Here is a 17,695-nt window from a genome sequence, read left to right on the forward strand (position 1 = left end):
GAAGACCATTTACGGTATAAGTGATTCATTTTCATTTCAAGGACCCCCAGTTTGATAAAGGCTATGATATGCATATTTTCAATCCATATTTTGGATTCCTCTAAGCTGGTGTACAGGTGATGACATGCACATTACATGCATAATAGAATTACAATTTTTAAATTTTCTTATAATGGGAGAATTGGCACTCAAAGCCTAAACTGGTGACCACCAGGTGGCGCTGAAAGAGTTTTAATATAATTCTCCGAGTTATAGACCCATAAGGGTCCATTTTGGTTCCTAACAATCATCTAGCTATGGGGACCTCCTGGAACTCTCTCAAGGACCCCTATAGGGGACCCCTACTGGTCTAATGTACAGCAAGCAGCAGGGGGGTCCTTATAAAATGCAGAGATTCACTGGGTTCAGCTGATCTCAGATCAGAACCTGCAGAGCCGTAATTTGAGCTTATACATTGTGGCGCGGTATAACAATAATTGCCGTGTCGGGGGGGAAAGAGGGAGAGCTTGTCATTAAAAATGCATTGCCCATTTAAAGTGCATTTAAAATTGAACAGATTAAAAATATATGTAGCCTGCATGCATCCACCGAGGGCCAAGAAGGCTTCTGTTCTTCGTTCGCAGAAAAACAATCAAGGCACCTTAATGTCAGGATATTTACAGGGCCAAGGAAGTTTGCCATCATTCATGACTCTGTATCCACCTGCTATTCAAAATTCAGCATCTGTTTTATTACCTATGGTACAGAGAACAGGGGGCAGGAGATCAGGAACGTTGCATGCAAATGTTTGAATGAACTAAAATTACTGTGAGCAGTGATGAGATAAAGTAGACCTTTAAAGCAGTTACCAGGTCCATTAGTTACTTATAAGAGTGTGCACCCTATAGCTGTGCTTAGCAAGGTCACAGAAAGACAGGAGGATTTCTATATATTGTCTGGAAAAGTCAGAGCTCTCCAGGACAGACCTGACCTGTGACCTCTGACCTGTGCTTCAAGGGGCCGCCCCGACCTATACACGGACTGATATGATCGAATTCGAATTTGTGATATAACAGGTCGTATATCTGCTTTTATCCATGTTCATTTGCTGTTCATATTCATATCACGCGGACCCATTCATTAAAATGTAATCATTAAGGTCCCGTGAGTTATGTTTACAGCCTGTTTATTGGACTTTGGATAACCTTTGAACTCAGTATGACGCATCAACATTCATGGTTCCTGTTATATATATTTTAAGCATTTACATAGATGTTTATCATGTTGTGTTCTGTTGAAAGGTGAGCTATAAGCAATCAAATAAACGCCCCCCATTCTGTTGAAAATGGCACACTGCGGTGCACTGCGATGCAGTGTGACCTTGTATTTTTCCCTCCATCTCAAATAGGACGTAAAACCCTGGTCTGCGTGTTTCAAAATATACGATCAACCTGCAGTGAATGGATGAGCGAGCAAGGCCTTCTACACACTGTATAGCGTTGCAGCTCTGAGCATTCTGATGAGTCAGCAGTGGGCTGGTTTTGGCCTATAGCCAACAGCCGCAGCTGTGCTGTAGAGCATACATACATGGGCAACTGGCGGCCCGGGGGCCACATGCGTCCCCACACCTTCACTTAATGAGGCCCCGCAGGTTAATATTGGAATACTGATATATTATTAATTACTTGCGCAAGCGCAAGTACTAGTTTCGCCCAGGGCCCGTATGCACCGTCCCAGCACTTTTGATGCGTATGCACCGTCCCAGCACTTTTGATGCGTATGCACCGTCCCAGCAAATGACGTAATAACTACTTGTGCCTGATACGGCAGTGTTGCCAGATTACATACATGTATACATACGAGCATTACCTTTAATCCTCCCAACACTAAAACATATCGTCATTACGTCACCACCATCGAAAACTATTGGTTTTATCAGGCACAACTAGTCATTACGTCATTTGCTGGGACGGTGCATACGCATCGAAAATGCTGGGACGGTGCATACGCATCAAAAATGCTGGGCAAAGTATACGGCGCAAAGTAACCACAGTATACCGCTAATCAATTTACAAATTACATATACATATACATAGAGGCAGTTCCTTTAATCCACCCGGCACTGGTATAACTATAGCTGGTATAACTAGCTCTCAATGATGACGTAATAAAGATGTGGATTAAAGGACCCAATGCCAGAGTGTAATTGGTTTTCGATGGTGACGTAATGACGATATGTTTTAGTGTCGGGAGGATTAAAGGTAATGCTCCTATGTATACATGTATGTAATCTGGCACCACTGCCGTATCAGGCATTACGTCATTTGCTGGGGAATAGTTCTAAATCGATAAAACTGTATTCCTTTTATAGATAGAAACTTGTACCATACTTAATAATAATACTTTTTTTCATGCATAAAGTAGGTAGGTAGCAAATAGTTAAACCTAATAATTCAACATTTCAAACGTTCCTTCACAGAGAAACTGAGATTTGACAGTTTGTAGTGGTCGAAAGTACTTGCGCGCTCTGCTTGCGCACTAGTAGGCCATTTATGGCCTACTAGTGTGCAACAAGCAAGTATGCACTCGACAGAGTGCAGTTCTAGTTTAAGCTGTTACAATTCCAAACATGTGAACATGAGCCGCTTAAATTACTCTAAATGTAGTAGCTTAGTGAGTAATATAAAAATGTTATTGTCTATTTTTATGTCCAATGTATTTGTATTTTGTTCATAAATTTGACAAAAATACTTTTCAGGATTCCCATTCAAAAATAGCAAAAACGTATTCAGGATTTCAATTCAAATATAGCAAAAATTGCTGATATACAAGCTCAAAATGCGTCGCAGTGCAACATGTTTTGAGCTTGTAGATCGGCTATTTTTGCTATGACAGTAATATGCAATGTGGCCCTCTGGAGTAAGTGTGGAAATACAGTGGCCCTCTGGAGGGAGTGTGGAAACATAGTGGCCCTCTGGAGGGAGTGTGGAAATACAGTGGCCCTCTGGAGGGAGTGTGGAAATACAGTGGCCCTCTCTCTCCATCTTCAAAGTTGCCCACCCCTGCTGTAGAACTACATGAGTGGCGGCCTACAGTTTGCTCCTCCGGGTTGCCACGTCCATTTATTATAAGCGACTTTGGGCTTGTTTTTTTCCGGTATGTAGTTGCTTGTAAATACTGGTGGGGGTTGCTTTTATTTGGGCTTATTTCTAAAGTGAATATAATATGTTGCTTATTTGGGTTGACTTCCTAAATGTTGTTTAAACCAGTGGTTCTCGATCATTTCAAGGACTGAATGGGAGGTACTGTTACTACGGGAGTGAATGGGAGTGAATGGGAGGTACTGTTATATGGGACTGATACTATGGGACTGAATGGGACTGAATGGGAGTGAATGGGACTGAATGGGAGTGAATGGGACCGAAATATTTTGTGCCAGGGACAGGTCCGATAGATTTGTGTTGTTAAAATGTTGGTCATATTTTTCCCAAGATTTGTTTTGAAAATAGCAGATCTACAAGCTCCCGCATTAATGTATGTGTAGGATTAAAGTGCTCATGTGGCCTAGAGGTCGCGTATTTTGGGCTTGTTTTCCACTCGCCAACTCTGGCAGCAGTGGTGGCGGCTGACAGTTTTTGCTCATCTGCATGCTGGCGGTGAGGTGAGCGCTAGCTAGCTGCAGCGCAGTGGGACACCGGCGGCTAGATACCACACACGCGTGCGCACACACACACACACACACACACACACACACACACACACACACACACACACAGCACTACAGCAGTCGGGGTCATCACACACAACTACACTCATTATTCACACAGGAATGGCTAGTGTATATGTGCGTGTGCTGCGAGAGAGAGAAAGAGAGAGATTCCTTTCATTATAATTATACATTCATTATGAAATAAGGATGAAAGGATGAGTTATTTTATTTGTGTTTTGTTTGTTTGTTCACAGCACATATATACCTTTTAATATTGATGAAATAAAATTGTTGAAAAACAACACATTAGCCTGTGACTATATATTATGGTCCGAAAATACATTATGATTGGTAGGAGCTGTAGTTGGCCCTTGTTTGGGTGTTTTCATATTTTATAATCTGGCCCTCTTTGAAAAAGGTTTGGACATCGCTGCTCCACTTCCAATTTGCCGGAAATGGCGGATCTACTAGCTCACAGCGCCTCTGCTGCTATTTTCGGCTAATGTTCCCCTCAGAATCAGTCAGGTCAGGGGTGGGGTGAGAGAAGGGGAGCAAGCTGACTGTACCTGTATGTGTATGTCCTGTATTTGTACTGTATATGTTATATTGTACCTATGTGTCTTTAGTACTGTGTACTTGCACTGCTGTAATGTTGTATTTTGGACCTCCTCTAAAATGAGAGTTCAAAGTTCAAAGAATAAAGATTCTATATAGGGTTCAAGTGGTTTATGTAAAGATCCCTCATTCCATTAATGACATTAATAACACGTTGGCTGCACTTAAGTGCAAATTTCAAGCGTACACGGATGATTCAGCATTACGTGTGACAGAAAAAAAAAGAAAAAAAAGAACTGTGACAGAGTTAGAGGAGACTCTAATGCCAAATAATTTATGCTCCGTGGCGTGACAGCATTAAATAGACACGCTCAAGACACGATGGCACTCCACACATCATGCCTATTGCTGCCGCACCGCTGTGCAAAAACACACACACATGCGCACGCATACGCACACACACACACACACACACACACACACACACACACACACACACACACACACACACACACACAGCTCCCTTTCGAGTCTTAGGGCTCCATTTTCATCACCGCTAAACCCCTCATCACCGAACTTCTTTGTTTACTATTTTGAAAAACATTTTTGAATAGTTCAACTAGCCAATCTACATCGACACGTTGTGAGCTTGTAGACTAGACATTTTAACTATTCAAAAATGTTTTGCGAAATAGCAAAAAAACAGGAAAAAAAAAGAGGCAAATAAGTTTAGGCATAAAGGGTTTAGCGGTGACGAAAATGGAGCCCTTAGAATTTAGGCATTTAGCAGCCACTCCTATCCAGAGCGACTTACAATAAGCAAGGTAAATAATCACATATAGAGATAGATACATGTACATATAGTTACAGGTGAAGAGAAGGAAAGTACAGTCGTATAGACGTATACGGCAATACAAGGCAAGAAAAACGTCCGTCATTACATAAAAGTATATACTGTATAATATTAGTCTCAACCTTCTCAGTGGTAGGATTTTTTCCAAGGGGCGGTTACAAAAAGATTCACACTGTCTCTATTGGTCAGACCTACAACCAATCAGAGCAGCGAACAAATGCTAAACGCACACCAGTCTTAGTAGTGGTGCCAGCTCACGGCAGAAACATCTAAAGAGTTAAAAAATATATGGATGTATGGGCTGTAAAGGCCAGAAAGTAGTTTTTTGCCACACAGTAGGCATTCCCGCATAACTTCCGGCAAGTTCCGGGTATGATGATGATGTCACCGTCATGTGCATACCCTCTATTACCTGCACTAGGCAGGAAAAGCTACGACACAAGGTTACTGTGTCCTCCTCACGTATCCCACCCGCAAACACATGAAGTGTCCCTTATACAATCAGTGCAATCAATACCAATCAAATAAAGTGTCCATTTCAATCAGTGCAGTGTGAAAGAAAAGTGACAAGTGTTCACAGTGCAATCAGTGCAATAGAACGTAGAGAGAACAGTAGTGCCTCAAGAAACGACAGGATCCCAGGTAAACCTATAGCCTGATGATCAGACTCAGTCCACTCGAGGCCCCTTTTCCACCGGTTGGTTCCCAGTGGGAACCGGTTCAGTTCTTTTTGGTTTTTAGTCCATGAGCCAGCTAGCTCCAAAATTGAAACGTGAATTATTTATTGATTGGGCAAAACCATACCTATATTAGATTGTTATCACCATTATGCACCACTCGGTTCACACGGGTGTCATTTTTTTTAAGAACCTTGAAAATGTGACATGCAACTACTGATTGAGAAGGCAATTAAGGTATACATTTAGTATTTCTACATTGTGGTGTTCTACTGTAGCAAACAATACACTTCCTCCACCGTTGTAACTTGCGGGTGGACACATGTACGCGACAGCAGTGCAGTGTACGTGGGCTCAGTGCCATGTTCTCTGTTTTGATAGAATTGTCAAGTGCACACTGCACTAATGGCTTCCTTGTTGTGAGTGTTGCCCTCCGCATGCACTGAGAGCTTGTTCCCTAATGAAGAGTGCATGGCAGCCAGGTGAGGCTCCTTCGTTAGGTGGCAAAAAGTGCCTACGCGGCGTAGGCTACATGCAATTACTCATGTGGTGTCACATTCAAAATTGACTTGAGTAAAACTTTTATTGGCTTGTTGGCATCATTCAAATGTACATATATACCAAAAAGTACCATAAAGTACTAGTAGCCAAGGAAGTATTTCCAAGGAAGTATTTCTCGTCCCAATTTTATAACATAAATGTATAACATGTTGGGTTTTTTTGCGTCCAACGCATTGCGAGCTTAAATAGCCAAAGTAGCCAATAGGACAAGGCTGAAGTTGTTAGTGTATGTTTTGTAATAATAATCCATAAGTAACTATAGTAATTCACATTTTCAAATGATTGTAGTGGAGTAAAAGTACAATATTTGCCTCAGAGATGAGTAGAAGTAAAAAAGTATATAGAACATTTAAAATACTACAGTAAATATATCAAAATGGTACTTTAACGTGCAGTACTTGAGTAAATGTTACTTTCCACCACTGCAATTAGTATAGGCCTATACCACCACTAAATCCACAAAAATAGCGAAAATAGCAGATCTACAAACTCACAACGAGTCGCGCTGCGACGTGTTGAGAGCTTGTTCAGCTGTTCTCGGGTCGCAACGCAGCACTCTTTATCTACTTTATCTACATGGATTTCAAAAACAAATCTATTCAACGCAAAATGCTGTATTCCAAGTTCAGGAGACTTGAATGCTGCCTTCCGGCATGGCATGGAAAGGAGTGGCCTTTTTGGATCTCTTTCACCATGTAGTAAACGCTGCATTCATGGTCTGGAAAGGGCAGTTGTTTTACAGACGGGTAAAAGGGCAGGGGCTGAAGCCCCCTTTGATGTTTATGTGTGCACGTGCCTGCTTCAAAGGAACAGTCTGTGTTCAGAGTTTCATGGCCGCCTCAATGCTTTTCCAATGGAAGTCACGTGGTTTGGCCCTCCCCCCCCCCCATCATTGAGGTCGGCCATGAAACACAGACGGAACACAGAATGCTCGTCTGAAATGTGTGTATGAGGCCTTAGAGGTTCAGTGACTATAAGACAATCTCTGGTGAAGAAGCAGGCACGACTCATGTTCGTGCCTGCTACACACACACACACACACACACGCAAATAGTCTAACTACTGGCTAATTTCCCGTACTAACCCTCAGGCAGTCCCACCGAATGCCATTCAGCTCACACACATTTGCATGCGTCCACCCACCCACCCGCACGCACGCTCACAAACAAGCCGACCACAGCATTCCAGATGGTCAGCCAGATTGTTCCGTGCTAATTTCCCCTGCGAAATGCTTGAACAGAAAACATCATCTGCATGGCTTTGCCCGGCATTAAGACTGCATACCCCCCCCCCCCTTCCTCCTCCTCTCTCTCTCTCTCTAACTACAAGTGCATCAGTAATTGGGCTGTCCTTCAGTATTTTCTGTGTAGGCCTAAGTGTTGTAAAAGTGGCCTCTTCGGTTAAGTTATTTAGGCTACTCAAACAAAGTAAAGCTGCATGTTGGATGCCGGCTCTGCTTACTATACTAATGAGCCTGATGGTGTGTCCTGCGTTGACTTCCACTCGGGTGGAAAAATCTAAGTAACGTATATCCCAAAACCGTCCAGGAAATGAAAAAACAAAAAACAGAACCTGTGGTGGTCCATTATTTAGTCAGCTTTGTTAGTTAGCTTGTTTGTATACCCGTGCATTGGTTAAATCATTTATAAAACCCAGACGCATATGAACCACTTTCACTGTCAAACATTATAACATCAGCACACATTGGCATTGTGACACGTTGTGAGCTTGTAGATTGCCTTTTTATTGTTATTATTATAAAAATAAGTGGTGCAACCACTCCCTTACGGAGCTACAGTACGTTCCTGTGGGTCTGCAACTGTCTACGAAAGAGGAAATGCCCCTAAAAAAAACAAAACAGATAATTTGTTGAGAAATACTCAAGCTCGGTATCAAAAGATGCGTTTGGTTAGTCAAGCGACTTGACGAAAAAATGTATAAGGGGCTGTATCAGGCGGTGCAGCGGTAAAGTCTCTGCCCACCTCCGCCACCACGGAAGTTCTTGGTTCGAATCCACCGTCGTGCATCGGGCTTTGTCCACACGCGAACTCAATTGGCCCATGCATGTTCACGGGGAGGGAAGCCGGGCGGGGAGGCTGATATTTGTTGCACATATTCGTACGGGCTGGGGCGGCACCTATATGTCAGCAGGGAGTGTTGGGGTGGGACGAGTTCAGGAGTCGGACCGAAGGCCCTCCCTGAGTCCTCCATGGTGGCGGGGGCTCCTCACTGGAGTGACAGCAGTGACAATGACGACACATAGAATGTGTGTAGGGAGGAATCATTGGGGAGAAAAAGGGGTAAACAATTAGCTAAATTAGTTAATTTACGGGGGGGGGGGGGGGGGGGAAGAAACACATACATTTAGAACATGGAGATACTGTAGGAGGTTTGCCCGACAGCAACAAAACCCAGAACCCTGAAGTTTAAATGGGGCATTACGGAGAGCGCTGATTGCAAGGGACTATAGGGCAGAGGCGTATCTACAATAAGGAGAGGACACAGGACAGGCCTGTCTGAATCCATTTTCTGCCTGGACAAAATCCATTGGACAAAAACAAGACCTGAGAACTATATTAGTGGACAGGGGATTGGCCTTTGTGCATATAGAGCGCGACCCTCAATCACCCATTCGAATGCAAACGCATGCCTTTCAGCCTTTGTATCCTACTGTCTGGCAGGTATATCTCTTTGTATCCTACTGTCTGGCAGGTATATCTCTTTGTATCCTACTGTCTGGCAGGTATATCTTTTTGTATCCTATACTGTCTGGCAGGTATATCTCTTTGTATCCTACTGTCTGGCAGGTATATCTCTTTGTATCCTACTGTCTGGCAGGTATATCTCTTTGTATCCTACTGTCTGGCAGGTATATCTCTTTGAAAACCTTTAGTGCTACTGATTGTGCGCGGGGGGACGACGATTAACACATCGTGCCCCAAATGTAATTCTTGCCTGCCCAAAGTGTAATTCCTGGAAACGTTTTAGTAACTGCATCGAAAAATGTACTTTTAATTTCAAGAATCGAAGTATATCGAAATGAAAACGGCAACATTGACTTTGTATCGTATCGCATCGGTTTGCACTGCAAACAAAAGAGGGTGTTTAATATAATGTCTATGTATTTCCCAGAGAATCACTGTGTTAACTTATTTATATCCAAATTCATAAGTTCTTCCCTTAAAGCACTATCCAGACAGATTTAATTTCTTTGATAAATAAGTTACTGTCTGTATCGATTTCAAATCATTAAATCGTATCATATCGACATAATGAACCAATATCGTCAACCATGTATCGTGAATCGTGATACGTATCGTATCGCTGTTAAAATGTATACTTACACGGCCCTACAAGGGACTGAAAAGCGACGCTAACAGCCAATTTTCAGCATCGCACCGTTAGCCCCGTATATGCACCCGTTAACAGGCATCACGCCATTATTTAGAGACAATTAAACGTGTTTGCACACACTTCTCCGACATTGTCCCGCTGCGGTTCGGGGAGTTTGCCGGCTGAGAAACATCAGCAGCCGTCGAGAAGAAAGCCGTGCAGCTATGATGATCTCAGGCATCTGGACGCGCGCCGCACATCTGGCATTTGAATGGCCTAGGAGCCATGAGCACACACATCACCGTTAGTTGACGTGCGCTCGTGCGCTTGTGCGTGCACGTTCTATTTTTGGCCGCGAGTGAGTCAATGGCGGCCTTTCAAACTGAGTATACCTTAAGTATCGTAGTCATGGCGATGATGACTGACGCCAGTATAGCACTTGAGTCTGCTGCAGACTTGCAGAGGCAAATGTCACACAAACATGCCGAGTGCTAATTTCAAAGACGGCATGAAAGAAATGTGTTTTTCCACACTTTTTAGAGCATATATTCGTGGGCTATAAATAATGGAGATTAATTAACAATAGAGAGGTCAAAAATCTCAAAATATAAATTAACTTTTTACTCTGTATATGCTAGTTATTTGACAGCCTTAGTTATAGTTAGGCCTATGCAGATTTAGATTATTATTACCAAACCATATCTTCTTCCACGACTGTTTAAAACCTGAATCATCGTGTGTGTGTGTGTGCGTGTGTGTGTGCGCGTGCGTGCGTAAAAAATAACAAAAAAAGTAATATTTAATATGTGTTGTATTTTAAGTAATATGGTATAATATTACCGTTTTGGCAAAGTACTCTTTAATGGGTAAAGTCGTATTACTACTAGTAACTTGTTACTGCACAACACTTGCACCTTCCTTGGATAAAAAAGAAAAAAAAGCAAAATCAAATCTGATCGCCCTTGGCTGCGTACTTGTACATGAGTACACAATGTACTTGATATGTATTGTGTACTGTCTGAACTGTAGCATACTTTATAGTTAGCTACGGGAGACATCTCAGACAGCAAGGTCAGCTTGCTGCAATTAGCGGTTGTTATGTCTCAAGTGTTGTTGTCACGTCATTGGGATCCAGCTCTATATATGTCCTGTGTGTGTGTAATAAACTTTGTGAACCTTTAGCGTGATACTGTCTCGTGTCGCGTTATTGTTCTCCCGGGCCCGTACCAAAGGTATACTTCAACCAGATTGTCACACACCACCCAGCCGGCACACACTACCCGTCTGTTAAACCAGACGAGGGTCCAGTATTTAGAGTTTACAACAAAAACAATAACCGATAAATAATGGCTACGTTTCCAGTGCTGCCAGCCAGACCAGGATAGTGAATGTAATACTTGGGCCTCTGAGCCAGCCAGGCACGTGCAGAGAGTGTTAGAGAGGCAGGGGCTGAAATCCCATAAGAGGGCACTTTTGGCCCAAAATAGCAGATCTACAAGCTCACAACGCGTCGCGTTAGATCAGCTATTTTCGGGGCGTAACCCTGCACACTTTATCTACTGGAGATGCAAATGTACGGCATGGAGTTCTAAACTAATTTGTTTTCGAAACTAACAAATTTAGTTCAGGAGACAATTCTCAAAACAATTCTCCTGAATGCTGCCTTCCGGTATGGAAAGGAGAGGAGGGGCATTTTTGCATTTCTTTCACCATGTAGTAAATGCTGCATTCGATCAGGGCAGTTGTTTTACAGACGGGTAAAAAGGGCAGGGGCTGAAGCCCCCCTTTGATATCTGTGTGTGAACTTCCCTGGAGCCAGCCTCCCCCTCGAGGGTTAAGTCAGTATAAGTCCTTAAGGTGTGCTATTGCCCGTTGGAAGTGCATTCAACCATGAACATACAGCAGCCTATATTTACTGAGAGTGTAGTCTAAAAAGGGAGCAAATACAACAATGCTTTCTGAATCGTCATGTCCTTCACCATGTAGGCTGTGTGCAGGCTTCTGTGCGCATTGTCTCCGAGTTTTGCGTCTCAGGCGGGAGGTCAAACACTCGCTTGCCCATTCACCCACCTGGACTTTGGTGTGTTATTTTCTTTTAGCCATTAATGTCTGTACTGTACCTTTTTAGCTTTCGGACTAAAGTATTCAATCAATCAATCAATCAATCAATCAATCAATCAATATTTGGTACTCACTCACAGGCCCGCTCCTGGCCTTGGGAGTCGTGTAGAACCCCATGCTTGGTGCAGTGTGTTCCGCCCCGTCAGTAGAACCCGGCCTGAAGTTGTCAACAAGGTTCCGAAGTGGTCTCCTCCCCCGCACTGAGGAGGACGGCCCGACCGTGTGGAACACTTTGGGTTCGGAGACACCGGAAGTCAACCAGGAACTGTGGTGGGATCTCATGGCCTCCGCTTGCAGCTGCGTGCCAACCTACGACAGCGGGCTGTCCGATAACAGTGCGAGGCCATGAAGCAGTGCTAGTATTATATTATTATCTGCTGGTTATAGTTTTGTTGGATGTGCTGAGCTGATCCCCAAGTTTCTCCGGTCACAGAGAGTATATGTGACACCGAGGTATATTTCAACGGAATAGCAGTTTATTGTCTTCAGTGAGCCATGTTGTAGGCCCTACAACAACATGGCTCACTGAAGACAATAAACTGCTAACTGCAACATGCAGAACCTGCATATTATTACAATGTAGGGTGTAGATGTAGGTTCTGCAGGTTGCCTGTATGAGGGCTGGAGTCTGAATGAGGGCTGTGGAGCAATTGATGGCTTATATAGAGCATCGCAGTCCCACCCCCTTTCATGACGACGCCAGGCCCAGGAAATGAATCCCAATGCATTTTCCCCTGTAGACATTTCAAAAAATATTTATTTAAAGACTTTTTAAGTGCCGTACGAAGCCAACTCGAGTCGTGACAAATCATGACAACAAACACAATATTTTGGACAAAACAAATAATTACAAAGAAGAAAAACAACTAAAAATGTGTTTTCTACTTTCTAATTCTTTGTTTGGCCCAACACATTGTGTTTATTATCACGATATGTCACGACAGGAGTTGGCTTTGTCCAAAAAGGTCTTTAAATGAATACTTTAAAAAAAAGTCTATGAGTAAAATGAACAGCGGCAATTTCTTTTCCGGGTCTCTCGAGGGGGTGGGACTGCGACGCTCTATATAGGGCACACCTAAACTGTGATTGGCTAAAGAGTTGAGCAGCGTGACGGCAAACTCAGGTGTCTCATTATGGATGCAGGGAATGGGAACTGTCCACCAGGGGCCGCCATTCAGACAGCATGCAGATCATTCACAACAGCTAGGAAAAGTACACCATTTCTTTACTTAAAGATGGAGTGCCACAATTTTTGTATTTTTCCAGTTTTTCATGTGTCTATGAGGTGACAGTACTTCATTAGACACCCTGGAGTTGTTTTTATGTGCAATGGTGTATTAACTTTGTATTTAGGGTTTCTTCCTGGAGGCTGAACCCTTGACAGTCAAACGGGCCAATGAAGTAAACAGTAATATAGTGACACCACACTATCAGCCCCTCCCCTAACCCCTCCCCCTTTATCATACAACTACAGCTGTGGGTGTGGCTTCAGTTCAGGTGGATCACCACCCTTCACCACCCACCAGGCAAACCAGGCATACCTAATGAACTGGTGGGCGTGTCCACATACAAGCATGATTTTAACAAATACTGTACACTTTTTGGAAAAAGTTCTTCCCCCTTATATTGTAATAATACCTGATGATCATGTTTTAGGGTGGAAAAAAATGGTGGCACTCCATCTTTAAGTGAAAGTATCAATTCTGCAATATAAAAATACTGACTTTAAGCCTATAGGAGAAGTCCTGTGGATCGGAAATGCACTTGAGTAAAAGTATTGGCATCATAATACGCTGAAATTACCAAAAGTAAAAGTACTGATTGTGAAGAATGTCCCATTTCACAAAATGTATACCGGTAAAATATCTTGATGCGACGCATTGTGAGCTTGTAGATCGGCAATGGTTTAGTGCATTTTGTAATAATAATCAAAGCTCTACAAAAGTAACTAAAGTTTTCAAATAATTGTAACGGAGCAAAAGTACAATATTTGCCCGACAGCCTGTCATGCCCAAAATCGGGATGCCGGGTTGAAATGGTTAAAATATTATTTTGTGGCTAGTATAGAATTTGGCTCCGTTTGGCACATAAGACCGATATATAGACTAGGGTTGTATGTATAGCATGGCCTTCCTCTGCGTATAAGGGATTGTGCTACATTTCCATCTTTTAAATAAAATCTGAAAAAAAATGGTTGCTTGAAAACCAAAGCTGCAACCATTCATGATTATTTTAGGTGTAGGCCTATTTCTATATTTATGCTGTGTTCCCTATGTGTAATGTTATGTAAATGTATTCCACCGTTTGCCTGTCTGTTTTCCGTTTCTTGTGAGGACTGCGGATGGAAATTAGCAACTGTGCTAAATCTGGTGTATTTACGTCTATGTGACGTCCATTAATATGCATTGTGCAAATAAAGTACATTTAAAAAGTCCTAACATTTATATACAGTACTGTACTGCAATAATAATGTGCGGCTGTCACAAAATCCCAAGGCAAACCTGGACTTGCCTCAACACACACATAGTGAAACAAAACAACTGTACTGCAGCATGTTCAGTGACTGGCCGTTTTAAAGAATTCAAAACACTATGGGCTCCATTTTCATCACCGCTAAACCCCTTATCCCTAAACGTCTTTGCCTTTTTTTTTTTTACTATTTTGAAAAACATTTTTTAATAGTTCAACTAGTCAATCTTCATGGACACGTTGTGAGCTTGTAGACTGGCCATTTGAACTATTCAAAAACGTTTAGCAAAGAAGTTTAGAGGGGTTTAGCGGTGACGAAAATGGAGCCCAAAGTGTGTCAATAAAACATCTGATGGAGTACAGACAGACTACAGGGAAAAGCAAAAGCAAAAGCTCTCTTGTACAATTTGCTCCAATGAAAGGCACATTACATGCAAATGGCCTTCTATCCAATGCACTTGGAGAGAGTCGCAAGCAATCTTTTATTGTAAGAGAAATGGCTCCATTGGCTCTCCTTTAGAAATATATTGTTTCTTTTCTCGTTTCTCTCAATGGTATCTTCTTCTGAGACAAAGTGTTCTCGAGAAAATTCGATGTTTGCCCTGAAGACCTCTCCGAGCATGACGGATAGCGGTTAGATATATATTAAGGAGACATTCTATACCAGGCAGCAGCAGAGCAAAATTATCTTTATTTCGGCATCACACATACAGCATAAAGGCCTTGTTTTTCTCAACTTTTTGGTCACCTTGTGAACTGTGACATCCATTCGACTTGCGTCAGCACATTTCTCAGTTCAAAATGTCATTTAGTTTGATCTAGCTTCAGGGCCCGATTTGTACCGAGTTGCTGCATCGGAAGTAGCAGAGGCAGGGACGTGCAGAGTGTTCGAGAGGCAGGGGCCGACATCCCGTAAGAGGGCACTTTTGGACAAAAATAGCGAAAATAGCAGATCTACAAGCTCACAACGCGTCGCAGCGCGACGTGTTGAGAGCTTGTAGATCAGCTATTTTCGGGGCGCAACCCAGCAGTCTTTAGCTAGTGGAGATGCGGGTGTAACGACATGGATTTAGAGACAAATTAGTTAAACGCAAAAGGCTGCGTTCAAGTTCAGGAGACTTCGGGGGGGGGGAAATGAGGAATTCTCCTGAATGCTGCCTTCCGGTATGGCATGGAAAGGAAAGGAGTGGCATTTTGCATTTCTTTCACCATGTAGTAAATGCTGCATTTGTGGTCTTGGAGAGTAGCAGTTGTTTTACAGATGGGTAAAAGGGCAGGGGCTGAAGCCCCCCCCCCCCCCCCCCCCCGCCCCTTTGATGTCTATGTGTGCACGTCCCTGAGCAGATCTTGCGAGCGTGTGAGATCTGCCATTTCCGATGTGCAAACCGAACATAAAATGGAGCTGGAACAGTCGCTCTCTCTCCCTCTGTGACTGCAGCACGCGTCTGCACGTGTAGCCTAGAGCCGATTCACCAGAACAATGTTAATTTCACAACACGTCAGTATTAATGCGGCGAGCGATTACTCAATTCTCCATCGTAAAAAGCACTTGTGGTTTTAGAAAGAAAATAATAATAAATTAGTGTCGTGGTCGTCGTGGGGCCCATTATTTTCTTTCTGTCTCTCCGGGCTAGAAACCTTTCAAATGCCATTAAATAAAGTGGAACAATAATAGAATTTCCTCCTGACATTTAGGCTACAGATAAACTCCAAACACGTTCGGTGTGCTTCTTATTGTGCTTTAATTGTGTTAAAGCTGCAATCCTGCATAATGCTCTCTCTCTCTCGCTGTGGTTCTCAAAGTGGGGCCCGGCAAAATGTGTTAATAATAGCGTCACGATCATTTTAACCACTTTAACCACGTTATGCTATACTCTGGCCATGCAAAAATAGCATATACATATATACAAGCTCGACATGAGCTTGTAGATCTGCCTTTTTGTCGTAAAGATTTGTGCTAATCTGTGAATAGAGATAGTTTTAAAGCAAACATTTTCAACTCAAATGTTTGCTTCTGGGGGTCCCTGGCACAAACTATTTTTGAGACGGGGGTTGGAGCCAAATGCACATTCATTTGGGGGTCCTTGACATTTTTTAGACCCACTGCACTACACTTCCACGGAGAGATGCAGACACAGCGCTGCTCAGGGACCCCCCCATACAACATTTGTATTTTGATAATAAATATGTCAAATATAATATTCAAGATTGATCCATCTATGGGGCGATGTGTACACTAGTATAGGGACATTTTGCCCGGGGGGACCTCCTGAAACCCCCCACTAAAGGACTCCCGGGGGTCCCCGGACCCCACCTTGAGAACCACTGGGACTGGGGGTATAGGACACCTACTTGTTGAGCCCTCGTGCTTGAGTGGCATACAGCCGACAATGTCCTCTCCGTCGGTATAGACAGACAAAACGGCACCGATTGCAGCTTTAAACGGGCGAAGAGAAGGACATTTCAGGATATATAGGAAACAACATAATACGTTTTCCTTTTTTGAACCAAACATTTTGTGCTCCAATAATATTCTCCTTTTCTTTTTTTTTCTCTCTCTCGCTCCCGTCTCTCTCCGCTTGGGTCCGTTCTTCTGTCCGTCGTCGTCGTATACGTTTTCATCAGCTTATATATAGCGAAGCCCCACTTTGTGTCCGACGCGGTCACTTCCTTCAGTACAAAGTCACGTTTAGCAGGGCTTCAAAGGAGGAAACAGGTGGCTTTGCCCCGGTTAAAAAAACGGGGCCCACGGAAATAACAAAAAAAAAACACAAAATTAAAAAACAAAGCAAAAAACGTCAACGACGAACAAACAAGTAGCCGTCGTCCCCAACCCCCCCCCCCCCAACCAAAGAACTCTATAGCATAGCATTCTCTGTTGTTGTTTTTTTTGTTTTTCTTTAATCACATTGTCCTTTTCTATATTTCTTTTTTTTTCGCAGTGCAAAGATTTCGACAGGACTCCAACCAAATAAATAGAATGTAGTATTTGTACACAATGTCTCTGCGCCACCCCCCGCCCCTTCCCATCTGGGTCACTGGCTCCGCTCTGGGGCCCCCTCCTCCTCCTCCCCCCTTCCCTCCCCCTCCTCCCGCCCCACTACTACATGAGCACGCAGCTTTTGGCACGGTCCTTTCGGATGGCGGTGGGGAGGGCGTGCTCTGAGAGCATCTCAGTCCGGGGCGGCTGCTGCGACGCACGCTTGAGGCCGCGGCTCGAGCCGGCGCGCTTGAGCAGCGGCTGCTGGGCCGCCGGCGGCCGCCGCGACGCCAGCGTGGTGACGTGGAACACGTCGCGGACGCTGTTCTCCGAGTACTTGGAGGTGCACTCGGCGTACGCCACCGCTCCGATCTGCCGCGCCAAGTTGGTGCCCTGAGGAGGAGAGAGAGAGAGAGAGAGAGAGAGAGAGAGAGAGAGAGTGGAGTTAGCGATCTACT

At 43.6% G+C, this 17,695-nt stretch overlaps 2 protein-coding genes across 2 annotated transcripts in view; both read right to left on the reverse strand.

Annotated features, from left to right (window-relative positions):
• cpn1 (carboxypeptidase N, polypeptide 1) overlaps positions 1–17,695 on the reverse strand; it is a 409,472-nt gene that overhangs the window by 367,389 nt on the left and 24,388 nt on the right. The gene's annotated exons all lie outside the window — the stretch shown is intronic.
• The window catches only part of LOC310874988 (rho-related GTP-binding protein RhoN-like), a gene marked incomplete at its 3' end in the record, with an annotated part of 63,286 nt that continues 62,951 nt past the window's right edge, over positions 17,361–17,695 (reverse strand). Inside the window, exon 5 of the mRNA XM_083787979.1 lies at positions 17,361–17,630. Within this exon, the coding sequence (XP_083644105.1) occupies positions 17,361–17,630 (270 nt within the window). The remainder of the gene's footprint in view (positions 17,631–17,695) is intronic.

Source organism: Protomyctophum parallelum, assembly GCF_964188405.1.
Source record: "Protomyctophum parallelum genome assembly, chromosome: 17".
Taxonomy (NCBI): Eukaryota; Metazoa; Chordata; class Actinopteri; order Myctophiformes; family Myctophidae; genus Protomyctophum; species Protomyctophum parallelum.